Source organism: Amblyomma maculatum, chromosome 2 (genome assembly GCF_055883805.1).
Source record: "Amblyomma maculatum isolate TAMU_Amacu chromosome 2, ASM5588380v1, whole genome shotgun sequence".
Taxonomy (NCBI): Eukaryota; Metazoa; Arthropoda; class Arachnida; order Ixodida; family Ixodidae; genus Amblyomma; species Amblyomma maculatum.
In genome coordinates, this window is record NC_139345.1 from 23,332,945 (window position 1) to 23,356,584 (window position 23,640).

Sequence of the window (23,640 nt, forward strand, 5' to 3'; positions counted from 1 at the left end):
CTTGGCGTTTGTTGTGTTATTTCTGCCTGCTAAGGCAGGCCGTCAGTGGTCTTCGTACTGCAGGTGTTCATCTTATTACCAGGCTTACTGCATTTGACTCACTGCGTGGTTTACAGCCCAGAACATTTTTTTTTTCTTTTTTTTTCCATAGATAGCGGCAGAGATAATTTTTGCCATGAGTAGCATGTCGCCGGAAGACCTACTGATAAAGCACGACACAGCTATAGCTGTAGGTTCTCTGCACCATTCGAAAGCAAAGAATCTTGGCAATATTGATTTTTTTTCCCCCCCGAATTTGAGGCAACGTTGAATGGGTAGTGTCGTCACAAGGTCTGTTCTTCTGGCTTCACAGAATATTTCTTCTAGCTGTAACACTTAAAATGGTGAACCGTGCACTACAGAACGCAAGGGTGGATTTTGGTCAAGTCTGTAATCCAATAAGCAGGTGTGTAGCACACAAAACACAAACGACAAAGAACTGCAACACACATGGCTGCTGCTAACTCCAGACTAATTTATTGGATCAGTAAACTGCACCTGAGAGCCCCTGCACTTTGCATTAGCCATGGTCCTTTAGAAATAAATCAAACTGGTGCCTGTGGGATCCGGTTCTTCATGCTTTGTGCAACAGTCTTGTGCCACGGAATGTAAGTTCATCTCATGTGTCCTGTGCGGAATTTACAAAACTCATAACACACAATTCATATTACAATAAAATGCTTAATTTTTTTTTACAGTTTATAGAGACCAGATTTCGGGTAAATGCCTGTTTTGTTCAGCACATCATAGGCTAGCAGGAAATCATAGGCAAACCTTTTATATGTGAGCACGAATTAGGTGTTGACAATATGTTTAATACTTGTTTTATAATGCCTCTTGGGTGTTGGTGCATATATACACCTCTTCCTGATGTAGGTTCCTAAAAATAGACTATGTTGCCAAAAATGACCCCGAAATACAATGTCGGCAGTTCGTTTTTTCTGATATTTTATCATTACAGCAATAGAATATGGCCGGTAAAGTGGTAATCAGTCTGGTAGTACAGCATTTATAAACTATACAAAGTTAGTTATAGGTTCTTTCGAACAAGTTTCAGTTAGTTTCATCTGGAGCAAACTGGGAATTTGAACTAGACCGACTGTTTAAAATTTAAATCTGAGTATCCCACCTTATCACCTTTCGTTGTGTTCCGGTCGCACATTATTCTTAAATATTTGACAGCAACCTGGAAAACTGTCAGTTGTGCGTGCATACGATGATGCATTTGTGTCCCCACATGAGTGATGATTAAAAAGGCTGCTAGATTGCGTAATGTCCTTGTAAAAGCAGCGCGAATACAAACAACAAAAGATGCATTGATGCATCACGCCTGGTTATCTTCATACTTGACTCGGGATTTAGAATGGACTTACCAACTGCATCATAGTGAAAGACCTCAAAGAGTGCATTGATTCACAAGCCACCAACTACCACCTGCCAGAGCTTTGCCCATAATTTTTCACTCACAACGCCGACAGTGGAGTTTCTATAGAACGGGGCCACAATAAAACTGGAGCGTAGGCATGTAATCCTCACTACTAATTGAGAATATACAACAACGAACTGCTGTTTTTCCTTGTAGAGATTTTGCCGAAAAGAGCCATGGCAAGCTACAGTCCATCTCGGAAGAAAACGTGTTTTCAGTGCTCAAGCAGTTTTCAAGAGTTCAGTCTGCGGTACTGAAGAGTGTAAAGCCATCAGACGTTTTGAAGTACAAGTGCGCTGCTCTAACATTTGTAGATACTGAGCATGCATTCCTTTTCAGCCTACAATTTTGTTTTAAGTGAGAAGGGACATAACATGGAGCCAGTTAACCTAATGGTAAATGTGCACTACTGTTTTTATAGACCATTTTACGACCCTGGGCTTTTAAGGGGGGAAGTCAACACTTTCCTGTACTACAAGAGCAGCCCAGCTCCCCAATATGGTAGCACCCTTTACCCCTTTGTAAAATCATGTATAGTCTTAACAGTGGGTTCCAGGCGAACGGCATTTATTTTTTATCGGCACTCAGAGGATGTAGTACTTAAGCTTGTGCAGGACAACTGATCTTTTCAAACATATTAGTGTCAAGAAGAAATGTATGCCTACATTTTCTCACATCAGGTAATTCAGGTGGCCAACCCTTCTGAACATTGAAGCCACTAACTACAAAACACTGTTTACCTAAATAGTTATGTATTTATTAATGTTGAAGCGTCGTTTATGTCGACAATAAGAAATTTTAGTTCCTGTACGAGCATGACCTCCTGTGAATGCGTACGTTTTTACTTTTGCAGCATGGCAGGACAATTCTGGCACTAAATATAAAACATCTCATCTTTTATGCAGTACAATAAGGGTTTCAACAGTTGCATTTGCATTTTATTGTTTACTTCCAGGCACATAAATTTGGTTTAGAAAGGTTGCCAACACTGTTTCCAGAGATTTCTTGCATGAGAAAATGACCGCCCTCTTTGATCTGCTGAAGTATGGTTCATGACTTAAAATTCAAAATTAACTCTCCTGTTTTTGGTTTACCTTTCCATGCGACAGTGTTAAGGGTCCCATGTTGCATAAAAGCCAGCGTCGACATTGTGATTGTAACGTGAAAATCAGAAGAAGGTAAAGAAACAAAGTTTTACGGAAACCCGCGGAGCCGAACACGGTTCCCTCATAGTACAAGGCGAGCAAGCAACCACTCCACCACAGAACAGCATTGCTTTTCTCCAAATAAAGGTGGACCTAATCTATGCGTTGCCTTATGACTGTCAGCTAATGTTTAGGTGCATCATTAAAAAAAAATTAATTACAGAAGTAATAGTAAAATGAGTTGCAAAGAACATTTCCGCCTTGCTTATCTGCTATGCGGTGCTCACTGAAAAATTCCTTAGATCATACGGCACTGTCGCAACGGATGGCACGAGCCGCCGCCCGATTCAAAGCCTTATACATCCATGTATCGTCTTCGAAGCATTGGAGTTTAAGAACAGCAAAGAAAAAGCAGACTAGAGAGCAGGGAGGAAATAACCAAATGGGGGTTATCTGATTAGTGGTTAAAATTAAGGCAGGAGTAAAACTTCACCCTACATTAAATACAAAAGGAGTGGTGTGTCACGAGAAGTATTTTGTTGCAAGGCTGAAGAGCACGGGAAGGCAATACAAACTCTTAAAGGTGAACCTTAAGCATTCTTTTTTTTTTTTATTTCATATTTAACTACCTAATTTTGAAGACTAAAACATGCATTCTTAGCGCCTAAAAGTCTGGCCTTTACTTATAAATGAGCCAGGTTTGTTGGTTGAGACGCAAAATATTTTAGTATCGAAGTCCTGCCTGTCTGCCTATGTCCTTGTTCAGGCAGCTGAGATAATTGTTTTTTGTGGTAGTGTTTTCATTTTAGGATATAGGTTGAGCACAGAAAATGAATGTGAGCTGCAAAGCAGCAGGGGGGAGTAATGAATGTGAGCTGCAAAGCAGCAGGGGGGAGATATGTATGATGTCCTTTCTTTATTCTGGGCATGTGCCAGCAAACATAGATCAGTCTGAACCAGTGCAGGAAGCAAATCAGTTCCACTTATGTTTCAGCTGTACAGGGCAAAAGATGTCATTTATGCTTGCATTATCTTTGCTTCATCCTTCTTTTTTTCCATGTCAAACTCTTTTTTCCGACATCCTGTGGTCATTGCCTGAATTAAATTGCACCATCACTTATCAAGATCACATGACTCAGCTGAACCCATTCTCTTGGCACATTCTTTATTCCACACTACCTTACACGTACAGCTTACACTGAAACCCTTCCTACAATATATGAGCACAGCTCCAACTTTTTCTAGGTATTCATGGCTACGCCCAGAGTCCTGCTCTTGCCAAGCTTCAGTTGACAGGCATTGTAAAGTGCACCATTCGTGTACCTCTTTGCTTCAAAGAAGGCAGCATGCTAGTTTGCAAGCATATATTTATTTGTATTGAAACATCATTAGTACATACATGTCATAGCCATGCAAACATTGCAGTGGCCAGTTCAAGGGCGTAAAGAATGAATTCTTATATTACAATACATACAGCAAGGTACAGTCTTAATTTAAACTTGGCAGGAGAGCATACCGGTCACACTTCTGACAGAGCTTGACATCCAAGTCCGTTTAAAACAGCATTATGTTTAATGTTGTACATAATTACCATTCTGTCCATAGCACTTCATTACACACAGTGAAAGGCATCTCTCGCACGCTGAATTCTGTGGCCAAAAGCATGTTAGTAAACGTCTTAAATTCTTTCTATGCTAAAGTTAATGAGCCTTGAATTTCATGTTCAAGGCACACAACTTGCTAGCTAAACACAGTTTTCACAGAGTCTGTGTACATTTGTTCAAACACATGAATGTGCATTGCAGTGGCACAACCTCTACAGCTTTTCTCATTTGTTTTCAGTAGCAGTCAATGAAATCAAATAGTAGTCAAATACCTGGTTGCTATATTTGCTGTTCTAGATATAAGTAACAGCATTGTTTTTCAATCCCATTATTTCAGCCACGTGTGCCCTATCACTTTTTATCAGCAGCACTTTCCTCTCCTCATGTTTAGTGAGTAGATTGGAAACCAGTGTGACAGCCTCTAATTGAGGCTGTATGTCACAACTCTGTGCTCATTTCATGGCACCCAGAAAGTGGGCTCTTTGGAATAGTGTCACCGGTGCTAGTCTTTGGGCCCCAAGCGTTCCAAGATGGCGGTGAAGAGTAGACCTGCGAGGGCAATATAAAGAATGCTTTCAAATAGCACTTAAATGTTTGCAGCTCTAAGATACCAAGGAAATCTTTTTCTGCTTTATGTCTAAGTAAACAAAAATGTGCCACCAAGTTCAAGGAAAGAGAGAGGAGGAGGGCTCATTCATGGCGTGCCTGCACAATTTCGGAAATGCTGAATATACCTGCCCATTTTAGTATTTGGCATTTTTGTTATTAGTGTGGAATTAGAAACAAACATTTTAGGGCTGCATGAAATTGAGTCACTGGCTGTTGGAAACACTCAGTTTTGACTGCATGACAGACAGCATACAAACAAATACTGCTAGAGAGCAAGTCAAGCAAAGTAGGTTGAGTTAATGACACGCACACTCATAACTCAGAAGAGACCGACCCTAGAGTAAGTGGCCACTGTAGGGGTCTGGAAGGTGACGCGTGGCCCATTGCTGGTCACTGGTGCCAGCAACTCATGTGAGGCACTCGCAGTCTCTTCTTCACAGCTGCCAAACCTGGAAGTGTAAGGAAAAACCTTTCACCCGCTGCCACATTATGGTCAAGAGAAACATTAAGGTGCTGGCTGGTGAATGAGTTCTACAATGGAATAAAAGTAATGGAATCATAATATCCACATGAAGTTGCCTGCCGCTTAGACATGGCCTTCACCTAAACAGCACGTGCAGGAACAGTGCATAGCAAAACCTTGGCATTATGTTCTCGGCATACATTATAAGCGCTGTGTTTTTCCAGCTGTCTTGACAGGGTTGCTTAATACTGCAGCAATATCTTAGAGAACAACATTTCATCTAATATTGCATTCTTGGTGCAGTACAGTTGCATACTCGCTTACTGTACCAGAGTAATAAAAATTTGCAATGTGCTTTTAAAAATGCTGCGAAAAATGAACATTATTTAGTACACTAGCACCTATTGTTTTCATGTGCGATTATGGGCTTGCATATGCAAGGGCATTTTGCCAATGTTTACTTCTTAAAAGAGAGACAGATATAGAGGCACATAAGCATGGAATTTGCCAGCGAGGCTGGTGGAGAAATGAGTTGCATTAGAATCGCTCTTCGTGTGCCATTGAAAACTGTTTTTTTTGTATAAAATAATACCACGTTTTGCAGCTTTATGTTAACTTACTTCAGTTACAGGTTTTTCCATTGGCAAACTATGTGTCGCGCAACAAAAAGAGCATGCATCACTGATACTGCACAAGTGGAAGGTAATCACAGGCATAAAAATACCAGTGGTGAGACTGGCTTACAAAAACAAACGATCACTAATTACAGTCAGCCTCTTTACAACAAACCTGACAGTCACATGGCTGACATTAGGATTTTCAGAAGGTTGTAGCAATAGACACGTCATTTTATAGCCAAAAATACTGGGTATGACAGAAGTGACCTTTTTTTCTTTAAGTGAGCTATGTGTGTCTACATTAAAACAAACCCTTGTTACAGTGCTTTCCAGGTCCCCAGCATGGTCACATTCTTGCTGAGGCACTTGCTATCAATAACAGAGCTAATTACAGTTGAGGCATTAACAGCAGCTCCTGGCAGGTTGGCCTTCTTAATCGGATTGCCTTTGTTAGAGTATGTCTATATATGTTATGTCATCTCAGGAGTTCTCGATTTTTCAGACTTGTTTGTTCACTAGAAGCATGACAGATATCCATAACAGGTGTTCCTTAGCTAAAGGAAAGATCTGCATTTTTGTTCGATATCCTACACTACATGCCTCCCTTCCTTCCAAAAAGCAGCAAGGGGAACAACTTTAAGATACGAAAGATTCTGTGGCAGAAAAGTTCAGCGAGACCAACAGGATGTTTGAAAAAGAAGATCCTACAAACCTTGTCGAAGCCATAAGGTGTGGTCCTAGAGGTGTCGGTCGAGGACTTCCATTCACTGGCACATGGGTGGACTCCTGCTAGCAAGAGTGACATGTTGATGTACCATTCACTAACAACTAACAAGAGAATTCTTCATAACTGTTATTTATTTACTTATTTATGCAATACTGCAGACTAAAATGGTCCAAGCAGGAGAGGGAACATACACCTATTAATAAGCACTGTTCCTTGGGATCAGCAACAATAAGAAGACAAAATAGGTTTACATCGTGAATAACACTAACACAAGTATTCAAAGTTGCAAAGGGAGTACATTGTGCAGAAGAACATGCCGCGGTCACAGCCACAATAACGACAAAGCACACAATAATGCTGATCATAATAATCATTTATGACCATAAAGACATATGCATAAGTCACAAGAGTGAATAAAAAAGAGGTGAATCTTGAGGCAAGGAATTACAATCAGATATTGCTGTTGGGAAAAACTAAAATTGGAACAAATTTGTATGGGGCAAATATTGGCTTGATGCGATGACTATGTTTATGTCTAAAAGGTCTGGCTGTGTCTCTTTCAAAGTAGTCATGTGGATGAATGCCTAGGCTCTACAAATGCAAATAGTTAAAAAGACAAACCCGGGCAGTCTTTCTTTTTTCAGCCAATGGCATGAGGGCTGCTTGTGTAACATGGCTGTCAGAAAGTCTCTTCGCTTATATCGTCATCATCATCATCAGCCTGACTGAGGCCACTGCGGAGTGAAGGCCTCTCCTATATTCTTCCAATTAACCCGGTCATGTGCTAGCTGCATCCACTTGATCCCTGCGAACTTCTTAACGTCATCCGCCCACCTAACTTTCTGCCGCCCCCTGCTATGCTTTCCTTCCCTTGGAATCCAAATTGTTACCCTAAGCGACCATCGGGTTATCCCCTCTTCGCACTACTTGTCCTGCTCATGCACATTTCTTCTTGATTTCCACTAGAATGTCAGTAACTTGAGATATTTCTCTGACCCTCTCTGCACGTTTCCTATCTCTTAATGTTACACCTGCCATTTTTTGTTCCATAGCCCTCTGCGTTGTCCTCAACTTAGTAGAACCCTCTTTGCTAACCTCTACGTTTCAGCCCCGTAGATGATTTAGCATCTTCAATGAAATGCAAAGTAGGTGCACTAGCATGTTGAGTTTCACTTTGGTTTCAGCTTGAGGCTCGGTTTTTAAGGACAAGTAGGCTTCAGACACAAATCAGGAAAATCGATGACTGGGGACCTCAGTGGTAAGAATTCGTAAATTGGTTCATAAAAAAGGAAAGGTGCAGGACTATAAAATTTAGAGGCTGCTTAATGCACCTTAAGAGAGCAATGCAATAGCGTTGCGGTCCGGATCTATTGCGCCAGATGGAAGTGGACGAAGATGACATGAAAGCACAGCGCGAGAAACTTTCAGTTAATCACACACAGTGTTTGTCTGCGGTGATGGCGTAATAGTCTAATACAGTGGCTTGTGAAGCTTTTCTGTTTGTGCTACTGCTGGATCGAAACTGACTGATGGCCCCATAATGTGTTTTATTTCATTTAATGATCAAGGGCTTCAAACAGTCAAACATTGGCAAATCAGAGATTGGAGTACCTAGTACTAGTGTACTAAAAGAAACCTACCACAATTGACTTGTAGGAGATGCCACCATTGGCCAAGGTTGTCATGCATGGTGACATGGTTGTGGGTGCGAGAAGATTACTTGTGGAAGATGCTCTAGAAGGAACAAAAACAGCATTTGGTGTTCAAGGAAGTAACACATAATTTCATGTACCATGCACAACAATGCTTTCACCAGCAAGAACTGGAAAGAACCCCAATGTCCTATGCAAGCCACATGCATGCATGAAATACACTGAGACATCAATGCTGTTGCAGTATTAGTATCCAAAGGCAATGACAATAGTGACATGGAAGAGCAGGTAGTCAAGAGGGTGGTATATGTCTATGATGATTGTGATATAACAAAGGTGGGCCCAAAAGTCCTGAGCAATGATTGTTCAGCTATAGAAATGTGACACGCATAAAAAGATTTTTGTGCTGTACCATATTACTTTTTTTTAATAAATACTACATTCACACTTTTCATCCACAATTATGTCAGCAGCCACACGCACTGCTGTCAACATATGATTCCTGAATAAACACGCATAAAACAAGAGTGCAAGTTATCCAAACACTCGGAAGGAAAAAAGAAAGGTAAGAACCTAGACGTGAAGACTGGTAGCTTTCCATTGCTCGCAGGGGTTTTAGCACCTCCACTGGAGACAACTGGGGATCCAGAATCATTCGATGTTGACACTGGCGTCAGTAAGGGTCGCGGAAATGTGTCTCTTGTCATCTTGGATGACGGCTCATAGGACCCTGTTGCTGAGGGAAGGTCAAGCGGGGCAGCACACTTGGCAGATGTTGCAGCTGCTGACCGCGTTGCTGATGATGCATGTAGTGTAGAATAAGGTGGAGGGGGTCCGTCTTCCTCTTCCTGGCCATTCTTATCCTTGGCTGCACGACTGAGGGAGAAGAGATCAAGCAGCTTTGTAGAAGTACGGACAGTCGCGCAAAGTTGCAGTGCATTCACTTCACAAAAAAAGGAAATGACATGCAGTAATAAAAATTAACGTTTTTAGCTCTACAAATATGTAATGGCATTCACTTTTTGAAGGAAATTTGAATAAGTTCTGATGGCAAAGTTTTTTCAATCAAGCAATCAATCAATCTTGTTTCTTTGCAAAGTTTTTTTCAATCTTGTTTCTTAGCAAAGTTTTTTTCAATCAAGCAATCAATCAATCTTGTTTTTTTTGCATCAACGAATGTGTTTGCTTGCAAAAGCTAAAATACAGTATGATAGTGATTTGAAGCCAGTTAGTGCTTTTCACAGTCTGTGTTTACATGTTTATTTCATGTTGTTTCATGGAAAAAATACATTTAATGGACCTTTGGTATCATGCTTGAGAATGTATTTATATGTAGCCATTTTGTTTTTATTTGCATCATAGTTTATCCACTGTTCACCACTTTCCGACTACCATTTCTGCAGCTTGCTCAAAGAGGCTAAATTTAATAACGTTATTGCTATCAAATAAATGTTCATCAGACACGAATAAACAAGAAGAAAAAAGTTATTGGTAGGTACAGTCACGTAATCTACTCATCTGATATGTGTCAAGGTAGGAGAGGACATATGAATGCTATATTCGCTGATGCAAAAGCTTACGACCAGGCTGCGAGGCAGAGCTGCAGTAACATTTTACTTAGAAGACACGTCTCATAAAGTTTTGAATGCCATTATAAACTGAGCTTGGAAAATACTGAAGTACCAGTGATGACATTGGTAAGTTTCAATGACTACCTTGAAGAGATCTTTGCCATCCTGTAGTTTGGTCGGCCCGCCGTGGGTGAGTAGCGAATCTTGAACAGCCTTGAGTCAGTCCTGTGTTACAAAATATGACAAAAAAAGCCATATTAAAACCTTTACTTTCAGAAAAAATTTATGACGTTAAGATTTTACACACTGTCTGCAAGTGTGGACCGGTTTGCTATTCAAACTAATATGATACCATTACTGAGTGCTTTTTACAACAACTATTAAGCCTGCTTGAAAAGCACTGGCCAAAAACAATGCAAAGCTTACTCCACTTTGGTGTACTTGATGTCTTTTCTCTCCTCCTCGGTAAGTGTGACAGGATCGACCAAGTGATACCTGTGTTTGGGAAGAACATGAAAAAAAGCATGTTCATTCATAACCACTTCATACACTAACACTCGTATAGTATAGCCCATTTGCAGGTGTGAAATATTTAGATTATAAAAGGGATGATAAACTCAGGTGAACTAAAGCATGACATCTTCACGTCTTTAAAAATAGTGCTAAGTGCTGCAGCACTTACTCAATATGCTTCTTCACATCTTCTGGTATTGCCCTTTTGACATCTGGAGACTTGGAACGAGATCGATGCCTGTGGAAAGAAAAAAGTAGCCATGGAACTCTGCACACTTTAGCGGCTAAAGTGCTTTTTGATAAAGACTAGATGAGGTGAACTGATCCTAACATGTTAACAGCTTTCTGACTGTGGCACCTTATGACTCATGAAATAATGTCAATACATTTATGTGAGGAAGACCCCTTTGTTTTACTAGAACATTATCATTTTTTTCCATCATTGAAGGACAATAGAAATTGCTATATAAGTCCATGGCACATGAAACTAAATATCTAATGCTGCAAACAAAAGGTACCATTATTCTGAAAAAGATTTCTTTAATTTAAAGAATATGCACTCTGTATATAAACATATAAACATGCTACTATTGCTTTCTTCAACCATAAAAGTTTAAGGCACAAAAAAGAGCTTTTACAATGTTTATTTTTCTTAGGAAAAGCATTACTACCTAGTCCTTTTTGTAAACCTTTATAACTTAACATTTAAACTTAAGCATATGCCTGAAGCAATGGGTGTAAGTGAAAACTGAAGCGATAAACGACCTGCTATTTACACAGGTTCCTATCAGGAAATTATCAGGCAAAGATTACTGCTTTTTATGTGAGGTAGTTTCCAAAAGATTTCATTAGTATCAGCTGGGTTACTTCATAGCACAACACACAGCTAGCACACATCGTATAAAAGTAGGCAAGACAAGCTCTAATGAACAGCTATTTGTTTAGAAAGGACACATGTGCATATTTGCATTCATAAGTCATTCATCATATCAAGCATTCACAATTTCAATTTTGCATCAGTAGCGAAAGTGATATTTACTTGAAGCACACTGATACATTGTTGATACACTGATCAGCCCTTTTTCGAATAAAAAAAAAGCTTCCAAGAGTTCACATTCCACAGTGTGACTATTACTGCCTAAGATCTTTGTGCCGGTCAACTCTGGTTTGCATTCTTCACAATTTTCGCAGTGCTTTGGCAGATGTAACAATGCATCTTTCTGTTTTGAGAGCTCATGCTCACATGCTCTGTTATTGATGCATCTGTCAAATGTGGACCTAGCCACAAGGAATGATCGAGTAATTCGTGCAATGCTGCAGACACACTTCACAAAAATGGCCGCGCCTTTCACTTTCTCCATCTAACATTTTTCTCTTTTGGATCCGTAATGATTGGAAGCTCAGCTTTGCAAGTTTCAGTGAAGCTGAAAAGGCAACCAACTGAAAAGACTGACAGCGCTGCCATATGTATAACACCTTTCACACTGGGAGCGTGTCATCGTACCATGCTCTCAGAAACGCTGCATCTGCGAACTGTCCAAAATTAGTGGCCGAGGTGCACGTGTAGAAGGAAGAGCCTGCCGTGCTCACCGTGCATGCGCCTTTTCTCAGAATCCTCCCAGGCTTTCGGTGATAGTGCACCATTAAACCCGGTGGACACACACTCCCATTTTCCCTCTAAGTGTGAAAGGTCCGTTCGTCAAGCAGATGCGTAGCCAGGGGAAGCGTTTCGGTGCCAGAACACCCCCCTGAAACTTTCTATTTGCCATTTACACACCGCATCAACTATTTACACACTGCATATGTGTGTGCGTGTGTGTGTGTGCAAGCATGTGCATGCACGCTTATGGTGCCATTCTAGACATGAGCTCTAAGAAACGACCCAAGTTCATCAGTAAAAAACTTGTCTCTCTCTCCCTCTTTCATTTTTTTTATTCTTTCTCTCATCCTCCCCACTCTGCTTTTCTCATATTCTATTTATTTTATATAACACCCTCTGAAAAATATTTCTGACTACGCCACACCAAGTGTCCCATAACTTGAAAAAAGTGGCAATAAGCACAATGTGCGGTTTGTTTTCTCAACACCCATCTCGCCCCTCCCCTCTAACTCCCTTCAAAATGAAACTTGCAAAGTTGTGTCCCCACATTGTGGATGCAAAATATTTAACACTTAAGCTCCACCATGAAGGATATGACACAACAGCGTAATGGCTCCCCTCTGCTGTTCCTCTTGCGGATCTATATTCGCGTCCATTCATTTTAATTGCTACTCACAAACTCCTTGACTTTTGTCTATCTTATCTTGCACCTACACATTAGTATACACTTGTAAGCTACCATCTTATGTGAAAGGCCTCGTGACAAAGATTGCATGGACTAGGGCTAGCGTGTCTGACTCGAAATCAAAGAGTCTCGGGTTCGATTCCCGCAGGAGGAGTCCGAGCCGGCAGGTCCTGCGAACTCAGCCACGTCATGCAGCCTCATGACATCACAAAACCGACCAATCAGTGCCTGCCAATGTCACCTGCCAACTACTACCTGCCAGAGGCCTGCTTGTGGTAATTCACTTATGATGCCAACAGAACTGGCATTGGCGCCTTATTTCCTGGAGAAATATGACCCATAAAAAAAATAAGTTGACTGAGGGAAGCAGCATACCAGGCTTTGTGAAGTGCTCCTGCAACATTGTGTACTAATTATGCCTTTCATGTGGCAAGGTATATATGGACAGTCTGGAAGATTTGTCAATAATAGGATGCACAAGCATGAGCTGTCAATATGGAACAGTGCGAACTTACATTTGCTGAAGCATTGTGATAATTGAAAAGAATGGAGATCAAAGCTGACTGCTATAAAGATCTTAACCAAAAAGGGCAGATCCATGCATCAGTAACACGTCAGTGAGCTTCAAACAAAAACAAATTTGCTTGCCAACATGCTTATGAGATTGTGACTGTATGACATGATTAATGATATCATGAATGTATGCATGCATTTGTTTTTTCCAAATAAACAGTTGTTAGAGCTTGTCCAATCTACCTTTATGTTATGTGCGCTGTGTGTTGTGCTATGAAGTAATCTGCCCTAAACAATTAAATGCCGCTAAAATACTTTTGTTGAAATTGTTCCCGCTGAACACTTGTGTGCTCTTGAAGTTCTGCATTGTGGAAGTACCGCTGAACACAGCTGTAGAAATCCAAACCAGATTACCGAGAATCGGTCAATCGCTTAATGCCTGCATTGTGTTAACTTAATTGACAGGGCAGGTAGAAGTAAAAAGGCAAGCATGGCCTTGCTTTACCTTCTATTCTTCTTTCTTTGAGCATACTGAGCCTCTGACTCTGTTTCCATGCCTGACTGGATGTACCTGAGGACAGGAACCAAAACAGATAATGAGTCCATTGTCAGTATGTGCAGGATGCAGTGTTTTCACAAGTCAACAATTAGATTTCCTCTATCCTTTGCAAAGAACAGTCCATTGAATGCATATGGCATCACAACCCTTTTTTACTAGAAAGAAAACCTTGAAATTAAGGATATATGACGTTTGTTGCAAAAGTAATTTGACAGGCATTCACAGCAAGAGTGGACTCAAAGCGTAGAACTATCTTTAATAATTAATTAAGCAAGGGGTGGTTATTACTGTGCTTTGCATAAAGCTTTATATAGAGCTTTACGTTAACTCTGGCGAAGTGTAATTTTCCATGGGAAATTTCATTCTTTACTATAAAGGCAGCGTAACATCAATAATGATTGCTGATGCTGAAAGCTTTCTTTAGCACAACAGCTCTCTTTTTTGGGTTTTATATTCTGTTCCCAAATGCAGTGCATGGTACTTAATCTTTCTTACCCACTTTTCCTTCCTGACAAGTCTCGCACAACAGCACTCTGTGGCTGTTTAATAGCAACAGACTGCTGCTGTTTCTGGACTTCTTTCCACTGAGCTTCAGAGTCAACAAGTTCGTACGACCTGCAAGAAAGAAAGAAATATTGAGACCTATATGATGCAACTGTAAAGCTAACAAAAAATCAGCATTAGCAGTGCTTTTCCAGTATAAACAAGGTTGATAATGCATCTGTAAGTTAACAGCATAAAACACTCATTTAATATGGTTATGCAATTTATTTATTAATCTCAGTACTGCAGACAACCATGGCACGTTCAAAAAAAGAAAAGGATATAAAGATGTTTTAAACTGCCTTCAACACTTTGTGGAGGAGAACCACCTAATCCCTAGGGCTATGGCCAGATTTAGACTTCACCCCTCCAGTCAGAACATTATGCTTCAGACATCCTGTGCTGTGCTGGACTCGTCCTCACAGACAGGCACTAATGACATCCTGGATGTCAAACTTATGAAACCATTTGACAATAAGTCTCATAATGCCAACGTAACCAACCTCTCCATTTTAAACCCAGGTGAGCACACTTTCAAATATATCTGAACCTTTCTCTCTGGCTCATCCCAGGTGGCCCTAGGCTCTGTACAGCTCACTTTAGGTAATCTCAAATCAATTTCCACTACCATTGGTAGCCATGGGACACCTTGAGGCTTTGTATTGTCCTCTTGCTTGTTTAACCTAGCCCTCGTCGCTCTGCCTGCAAAACTCTCTACCTCTCCGACATTCATTCTACCTTCTACCTGGTGGATCAAACCCTATGTTTCTGGGACGGGGCTGAAATGCTCCCCATAAAAATTGGAGCTCCTCCTCATCAAGGGAGTAGATATATAAGCAATCTAATATGACTTTCCTTGAACGAAGACAACTGATCAAACGGGTCTAGACAGTCCAGGCTCTCGCAATGCTCGTTTAGAGCAATCACCTGAACACCCTAGCTAAACCCAAAGTTAACATTTCGCAAACCATCAGAGCAATAAGGAGTGTTGCCAATGGCAGATATGGCATGAAAGAAGCAGACCCTCAGCACCTGCTCAAAGACTGTGTTCAGTCCACTCACATGAATCCTTTCTTACCCTCACAACCGTCAAACACAAGAAAGTGGATAGCCTCATGAATCATCTACCAAGCATACTGAGCAGCCCTCCACCTCCCACGTAACTCCTCCTCAGATAGTTAACTGGCACCAGGTGTACATATCACCATAGCTGAGCTCTGTGAAGGCCACCTCACCTTGCAATGTAATAGGTGTACCATAAGCAACGCAAGGTAGGTCAGTACTACCACTCCTGCACATCAGATTCAAACCATACACTTGGGCCTGGTCCAACGCCTAAACCCCCCAACACCCGCTATTCACTTTGCACTGGATATCACACCACTTCCCAGGAATATACACTACGCACGCCATGAGGGACAACACAGGGCTCAAGCTAAGACCCAAACGTGGTCAGTCATCTACACCATGTCCATGTACACATAGCTAGCCAAATAGCTGTGTGTGTCAAGGGCCTCTGGTGCCCTTGAAGTGCACTCTAAATAAAGAAATAAACTGGCCTTCATAATCATGGTGGTCACTGAGACTGGCATATTCTTATCAGCTGCCACAACTTTTGCCACTTCCCTGGAAATGGCAGAGGAAGCAGCAGTAGCTCTAGCCACAGCAACCATCAACACCGACACCATCTTGAGTGATTCTAAAACAGCCATACATAATTTCACAAAGAGCATATGCACCCTCCGTATTTCTTGAACTACCAATCTCTCTTCCTTCCAATCTGCCTATGTTATGTGGGTGCTAGCACACTCATCTAACCCAGGAAACAAGGTGACCCACCAAATTGACTGAGGTCTCTTTAGCTGGGTGGTGGACACCTGCTATCTACAGTCGGCAAAGAATCGACTGGTGACATGATATCACCCTACACTATCACCTAGGCAAAGTAGGCTAACCTTCTCCCCATTCCTTTCTAAGTAAGGCGCAAGAACTAACCTGAAGGAAATAACCTATAGGGCTGTGAAAGAGCGAGCCAAGACGGTCGCCGAGAGCCAAGGGCTCCTAGCCACCCAGCAAGGCCAGAAAGACCCCTAAGCTACTTACCTCTTTTGACAAAATAAACATTTTCCTTCTTTGTCTCTCTCTGTCCATGCATTTACTAACAGCACTGAATGACACGGATATGGATTTTTTTTTTATTTTTAAGGCTATACTGTACAAGATGATCATGGATCTATAACCAACGGATGCCTTCAATATGCATCGACTTCATGTGCCACGAGACTGAGTTATCCCTCCAGTGAAACGATGGAGACATGAATAATTCAGACATGTAGCACAGACGCGCAAACTGTGGGGTGGGGCACCCTGAAAAAATATTTTCCATTCAAAAATATGCATAATTAACTGGACACTCTAACTTCAGGCACAACTGATTCAATAAGGCTGACGTGTAGCCAACGAAGGCTGCTAAAATCTTTGCTGCAAAGCATAACATGATCAGAACTCCTAACAACATATTTCTAGCGGGCCGTTTATCCTTAATATTGTTCTGAAGCAACATACCTTGCAAGATACATCAAGCTTGCCATGGCAAGTGTAAGAGGCTCACCAAATTTGGCCCATTGTGGAAAATAATTAAAGAAGAATGTAGCATTTGCTGCAGTGCTACACAATTGCAATGTCTGCAGTACTGACAAATTAGTTTGAACATCAGCTTCAAAAATTACACAAGTCACAGGGCATTCATTCTTGGCATCCAGTTCTCAAACACTATACTCAACATTTTAACAAGGGAAAATCAGAAAAAATCATACAGCTCCACCAAGGTGTTGTTTGAAAGGTACTAAGGTCTTGTTGCCAAATTTCCATTCCTGCCATGTCGTCACTCTTTACGAAACAAAGCACAAATTCGTACCCAGCAAAGCACACAAACTTCCATCACTAAGAGGGAAGATCCCCCTCAAAATGCCTCTGAATTATTATAAATCACCCCACCTGTGTCTCCTGTGATGCCGGTGCTTGTGCCGGTGGTGATGATGGTGATCAGATTCGCTGCCACTGTCTCTTGAATGGCAGCTTTCATGAATAAATAAATAAACACCGACACATTAAAATTGTGCAGCAGGAAGAGCCTGTTCTATGGCTTGGATTATCCATGGTATGGTTTGAACCTATCATGGATTAATCTTTTAATCTTTGCCCAAGACTCTCCTCTGTCTAACCGCCTATTCTTGCGTTCATTACCTTTTCTGCTGCTATGGATGCACCACTGCACCGTCACAAAGTAAATTAATACAGCTACAAAGCTCGGCATTAAGTGAATGAAAAGGTAAAAGAAAAATGCCTGCTATGCGCGCACCTCATGCATAACATATACATTCTGTTATACAGATAAATGAAATACTATATAATATTGGTAGCTACTTCTTAGCACTTACCACACATGTAACACAGGCAACAAAAACACACCAAATTTGAGTTGTATTCATTTTTCATTGTAGTTACCAGAACTGTACTTCAACTGCTCACATTAGAAATGCAAGGGTCAAAATTTTTCACCAACTTACTTTGTCAAAAAGATGTCACATTGTATAGGATAAGTTAATAACACAAAATCAACACATCACTGGCCAGAAAGTTTCTCTTCATCCGCATATGTATTTCAAAAGAGAATCTGTTGTATGGGCAGGTCTTCTTGTAGAAATGTTCACTGGCAAAGTGAGGCTTCTTGGTCTAACCCTTGTTCCTTTGCGTGTTCAAGAATCATCTTCGCTATGTGCATGTCCGACGGAATAGGTTAAGATGGTCTCAATTCATTTTTTTCAGTTGGAAAAATTATTCAGCACCCAATCTTCATGCCACAGCATTGTGTGCAGCAGCCAGACAAAATAGGGCACGCCATAGCTTCAACAGGGAAGTAGGTCTGAGCCACGCACCTGTGACGACAGCCTCCACTGCTGGCTCGTGAACACTTGGATGCTCGGGACCCACGAGATGACTTGGACACTTCACTTTCATTGTCTGAACCTCGTCTGCTACGATGCCTACATGAGCAGACAAGTTGAAAGCATAGGGATTGACAGACCTTTGCACAAGAATTTCGTAGTCATATGCTTAATACGCTTTTAGCCTTATGACAGCCACACGCATCTGTCCCAAATCCTTTATGAGCAGACTGTGCCCATAGTTTGTGTGCTTTTAGCAAGTTCAAACTTATTCAGTTAGGTTTGGTAAGTGAGGCCTTATTTAGTGCTGTGTATTAAAGCAGAATAATAACCACACCAAATCTGCTTTATTATTATTTTTATGGCATAACTTCAAGGGACAATGAGGACAAACAAACGTTGGCCTGTATTTGTAATTACCTGCATTCTAATCCCAAACAGACCACTCTAATTGAAAAAGGAGCAGGAAAGGTCATAGAATCACATTTTACTGAGAACAGTAATCTTATGAAGTTGTCCCTAGTGTCCCTTTTTAACAATAGTACTAGTAGAGCAGAACAAACAACTCATCAGTTGAAGCATTTTGTAGTCATTTTGCTACCGAGTAAGTTGTTGTTGTCCAGATCAGTAATTCCGTTTCAGCTAAAGCATGTCACCAAGCGACAATGTAGTGTATGCTGCCTACCGCCGTCTTCTGCAGTCGCCCTCATTGGATGATGACCGACAGTGGGAATGCCTGGAGCCAGAGCTTCGAATTGACCTTGGAGAAGGGTTTGTTGAACTTGAGTAAAGACCCCTGCATGAAAAAGCATCCTGCATTATCAGCTTGTGGAAATACATATAATAAGCTGCACAGGGTAGCAAGCAGAAGGAAATGGTGGTGATTGCATGTAATTCTATGCTTTGCATATATGTGGGCAGCATTACAGTAACCCTAAGAACCAAAGGATTCTATAAATATAAAATCATGTATACAATCATTCTATGCAAAACGATTAACAGTTCTGCTTTCTACAAGCTTCTTAGAACTTTTGAAAATAACAGAAAATGTACGAGCATTTGTATACTGAAAAATATGCCCGCAAGTTCGAGGTAAAGTCAAGATTAAAGATCTGTTTGTTGGCATACTGCCTCATCCTCCCTTATTCTTCTCTAGGGGCACCTAACCATGATGCAGTATCCATTCCATGCGACACTTTAATTCTGATACTGATAGGTCACAAAGAACAAATTGCACCAACAGAATGCATTAATATGTGCAGTGCCACTTATGTGGCAAATAATTTACGAGGTAAAGAAATTATTTCCATATATCCTGTTGGCTAACTATAATTTATGCTCATGCCGGTGAATGGGCAAACCACCACCATGTGCACAAATTTGTACCTCTGCTTTGGATCTTCCCAGGGTGGCACAGAAGATGACTGGTTGCCAGAGGTCACTGGCGTTGAAGTGGCTGGCACAGGAGAGTTGTGATGAAGTGACGTAGATGATGGTGACCTGTGCAGAAACAAACAATGTCTTTTATGCAGCCTTTTATGATTAAAATGCTGTTTGCGCTTTGACATGATTTAAATAATGAGAAAAAATGCAGAGCATTCTGAGACGTACAGAAGAGATGAGTGAGCCCAGTGGCTTCCATTCCTGTGATCAATTACATGTTTTTCATGTTCCTTCAGCTGACTTCCTGCTGAAAAGTAAGGAATATGCCTTTTTAGGCAAGGAACAATGCAAACTGCTCAACTTTCAGGTACACTGTAAAATTTTCTGCTTTATACTGCTGACTAGCATGCTTATCTAGACAATGTGAGAATGCTCATTGTGTCAGTAATACTTTAGCTCCTCAAGCAAGTCACTGTGTCTTGTATCTGCCTAAAGCCAAGACTTCAAAAATATTGAACGATTATGAGTGGTAATACCATCGGCACCATCAGGCTGCCCAAGTCGCCGCTGATACCGCCTACTCGGCACTCGTACAAATGTTGGTTGTGGTCGAGGTTGTACTTTGAAAGAGGCTGGGTTTGGCCGATCTCTCCGAGTGCTGGACAGAAAGTGTAAATAAAAACATAGTTTAAAAGAGACAAAAACAATTACAACAGACTGCTGCTTGATTCCCAGGTGAAAATATGTGAAGCCCACTGGTAAAAACTGAATTATTGCACCTCCTGAAAAAACATGGCAGTTACATCCAGCAGCAGAATTATTCTGCCGCCATTTGGAAGTGAGCTAATAAATGTACAAGTTCTCGAGAATAACAAGGATGTAAGTGCTATGCCATTCACAATGTCATGGTGTATTGCAGCTGCTTGCACTATAAGTAAACACTGCTACATTTCCACATCCAAAAATGACCGCCTAAATGAGGATGAAAATGGCAAAAATAATTTCCTTTATTTCACAGGACATTAATGAAGTGAGGAGCAGGGACCAGCTAAGATAAAGTTCCCCTAAAATAATATGACTGACCGAATATAAAGCGCACAGTTTCCTGTTTTCAGCCCCTCTCAGAGCGCTGAACCTGTCTCAGCCTTCCACCAAAAAGTATTCTCTGTGCATGTCAAGAAAATAAAAATCCGACCAAGAATGATATTGGTAAATACAAATGTCTACCATTCATCGTACTGGCTGTCCACGGATGTGTTATGTGCACATAAAGTGATAAACTATGTATGTGCCAATGCTGCTAGCAAATATACTGTAAAACATACTCTGGCTAATGCAGACATCTCTATATGCAAAGGTTTGGCAAAATGAAAATGTGAGGACTTTAAACGCTGTTTAGCCCTGGGTTGTAACGCTGACATACTTACATACTTTGTTTAGGCTGAACAAGAAATAGGAACACCTCATAAAAACAACTTGTGATGCTATATACATATAAAGTATTTTCTTTTTTTTTTTGTAAATGAATTAGTCATTCCACAGATGACATATAGCATAAACAAGCTGTACAAATTATGAGGCATCAATTCTACAAAGAGAAATAAATTAAACTTACCTAACTCTAAGTTTGCCTCCCCATCCGAAGTACTTTGATGCAATAGGATTTTCAGATGTCTGGGTAAGCCTAAGAGGAAGGGAAAGTAGTGAGGTACAACAGTAAATAGTAAACCTGGTTTCAGTGTCAGGAGGGAAGCTGAATTCCCACCTGAAGAACGAGTGGTGATCAACACAGCATCTCCAGAGGTGCTTGCATGCCTGCTTGGTTGCCAGCTCAAATCCATATGTGCTGTCATCACTCTGCCAAACAGTGCAACACAGAGATAAAAATAAAGACTGTCATGTCGGCAACACTGCTAATGACAGAGCTCATCCCCTCTTTTCTGATCAGTCTTGTACAAACAGAAAGCAGCTGGCAAGTATGTTAAAGACTGTATAAGCCCAATGCCAATGCTGTAAATGGGGTCGATAAAAGTGATAATAAAATCTTTGGAAGGACACATATTGCAGACGTTACATGCACTGCAGTTAGAGGTACTCATGAAAAGAAGTACACATGCTGTAGAACATACTGTTTTGTCTCGAACTTGAAGCATGAAGTAGCATCCCTTGTGATAGACTTTGGTGATGCGTGGCCTGCAACAGTTAAAGATCGGATACAGTGCATGGTTTGCTAAAGTACCAAAATTCAACCTAACCAACAGATATAAACTAAAAATATTAAAACAGCGCTAAAATCCAATGCAGAATCAAGTGGAATTGGTTGTTTTCAAAAGTATTGAAACGTGGCTTTCTTTATTTTTTTACTGAAGAAATGTGACACGTAAAACCTGCGCATCACAGCCCAGCTCACCAGTAATAGTTGCCAACTTTGGTTTTATTCCTCAGCACTATGACACCACTGGGAGTCAGCCCTAGAAAGTATTCAGTGTGGTCTTCGCCCTGAAATAGGAATGGAAGCCGCTGAATGTGAAAAAAAAGCCATCCAGTCACACAGTCACTGGGAAATTGCCAAATAGGTCATCAGTTTTGCTCACAATAACAGGATGGAGGTCCACACCATACATGTCAAGCCACTTGACCTTGTCGAGAAAATTCATTTCAGCAACCACTGGCACTTGGCCTCTTGCAAATGAAATACATTTCATACATGGGTTTATAAATTCACTTTCATGACCTTGGAATCAATTCATAAAAAAATGTGCAAATATACGCAGGAACCACATGCATGAGGATACTGAGAGCAGAAACAGGATGAACAAACAAAATCTGATGCAATGCCATGCAGCAAGCAGTTCTTTATAAGGCCAATGAGCAAACTTAATGAATTAATAACTTTTTTTTTCTTTCTCTTATTCAAAGGTGCATAACACAATTTCATAGTTCATATTTCTATGGTAGTGGTGTTAACTGCACTAAAGGAAAAAAAAAAAGCAAGGTACATAAAGTTACCAACAGCTTATAAAATCTGAGTTCCAGTTGTTAATACATTCTTATAAGATCATTTCGCTCACTGACTTTATGTGTATTATATGAAGTTTTTCCAGAGTAAACTTTATGCAGCTGACTGTGTAAACTAAGCATCCTTGTATGCGTTAATTGTAAGCCACCTGCATGCATTTGTAGCCTACCAAGCTAAATTTCAGTTTGGCACATGTTTTTCACCACAAATCTGAATCACATAGTATTTCAAGTGGTCCTGTAGGTGGCCTCTTTATGTATGTATAGTCCCAGGCGATAGGGAACCTACATGTGTTAAGGCACATACTGCAGAACTACAAAAATTCTTAGTGGAAATTCATCTGCTACTAACAAAGTGGAGAGGAGAAAAGCATAAGCAGTCCTTTTGTAACATATGATAATTTTGTTTCCATGCATGTGTATAACAAGTGCAAGTGGTGAATTTATTACTAGTAGAATCACAATGGACTGGCATTCAAAATACATGAAGCATCATATAGTATTTTAGTTAATGAGCCCATATTTGGCGGCTACAGTTACATTTTCATGCAGACAATTTGGTTCTCATACAAGGGACATGATGCATTTATTTGCCCTTAATCTCATTCATTCGTTTTGTCCGTCTATAGTGGGGCAAGACATTTATGAAGGAGTATTGCATTGATATTAAAACATGCTGAAAGTGACTTCTATTCAACGCCAAGTTGCAGCTTATTCCAGCATATATAGTTACCTTAGTCCTTTGTGCAACTCTGCAACTTTTTCTTCAAGCTCCGGCGTCTGATTCACGAGAAAACGTAGCTCTGAGGCATAACCAGGTTGATGTCTTCTTGAATCATAGTCCCCAAGCTCAGCTGTTGAATAAATAGAATTTTTGTTTTGGTTTTTCTATGCAAAAATAAAAAATAAAAAAAATGGCTGGTGACATACTACCACTAAATTGTACTAAATTGTGATAGAATAAACCCTGGCAGTGCCCAGCTGATGCAGCAAGCAAGAACAACTTTTTCTTTTGCTCTGGGGGAA

General features: G+C 40.7%; 1 protein-coding gene across 4 annotated transcripts in view; it reads right to left on the reverse strand.

Annotated features, from left to right (window-relative positions):
* Positions 1–3,758: 3,758 nt before the first annotated feature.
* The window catches only part of LOC146198126 (band 4.1-like protein 4), a 116,175-nt gene continuing 96,293 nt past the window's right edge, over positions 3,759–23,640 (reverse strand). Inside the window, exons 6-27 of one of the 4 annotated variants that reach the window (XM_084593449.1) lie at positions 23,348–23,468; positions 22,191–22,278; positions 22,007–22,095; positions 21,726–21,789; positions 21,362–21,453; positions 21,212–21,280; positions 20,133–20,254; positions 19,825–19,900; positions 19,600–19,713; positions 18,899–19,009; positions 18,205–18,312; positions 17,264–17,344; positions 14,219–14,338; positions 13,670–13,735; positions 10,536–10,604; positions 10,280–10,348; positions 9,998–10,078; positions 8,856–9,158; positions 8,271–8,364; positions 6,616–6,692; positions 5,158–5,272; positions 3,759–4,763 (exon numbers count right to left, since the gene is read on the reverse strand). In XM_084593449.1, coding sequence (XP_084449575.1) covers positions 4,653–4,763; positions 5,158–5,272; positions 6,616–6,692; positions 8,271–8,364; positions 8,856–9,158; positions 9,998–10,078; positions 10,280–10,348; positions 10,536–10,604; positions 13,670–13,735; positions 14,219–14,338; positions 17,264–17,344; positions 18,205–18,312; positions 18,899–19,009; positions 19,600–19,713; positions 19,825–19,900; positions 20,133–20,254; positions 21,212–21,280; positions 21,362–21,453; positions 21,726–21,789; positions 22,007–22,095; positions 22,191–22,278; positions 23,348–23,468 — 2,240 coding nt within the window. In that variant the 3' untranslated portion in view covers positions 3,759–4,652. Of the gene's footprint in view, positions 4,764–5,133; positions 5,273–6,615; positions 6,693–8,270; positions 8,365–8,855; positions 9,159–9,997; positions 10,079–10,279; positions 10,349–10,535; positions 10,605–13,669; positions 13,736–14,218; positions 14,339–17,263; positions 17,345–18,204; positions 18,313–18,898; positions 19,010–19,599; positions 19,714–19,824; positions 19,904–20,132; positions 20,255–21,211; positions 21,281–21,361; positions 21,454–21,725; positions 21,790–22,006; positions 22,096–22,190; positions 22,279–23,347; positions 23,469–23,640 lie in introns of all 4 variants that reach the window. The other 3 variants (XM_084593448.1, XM_084593447.1, XM_084593450.1) reach the window with 3 other exon arrangements.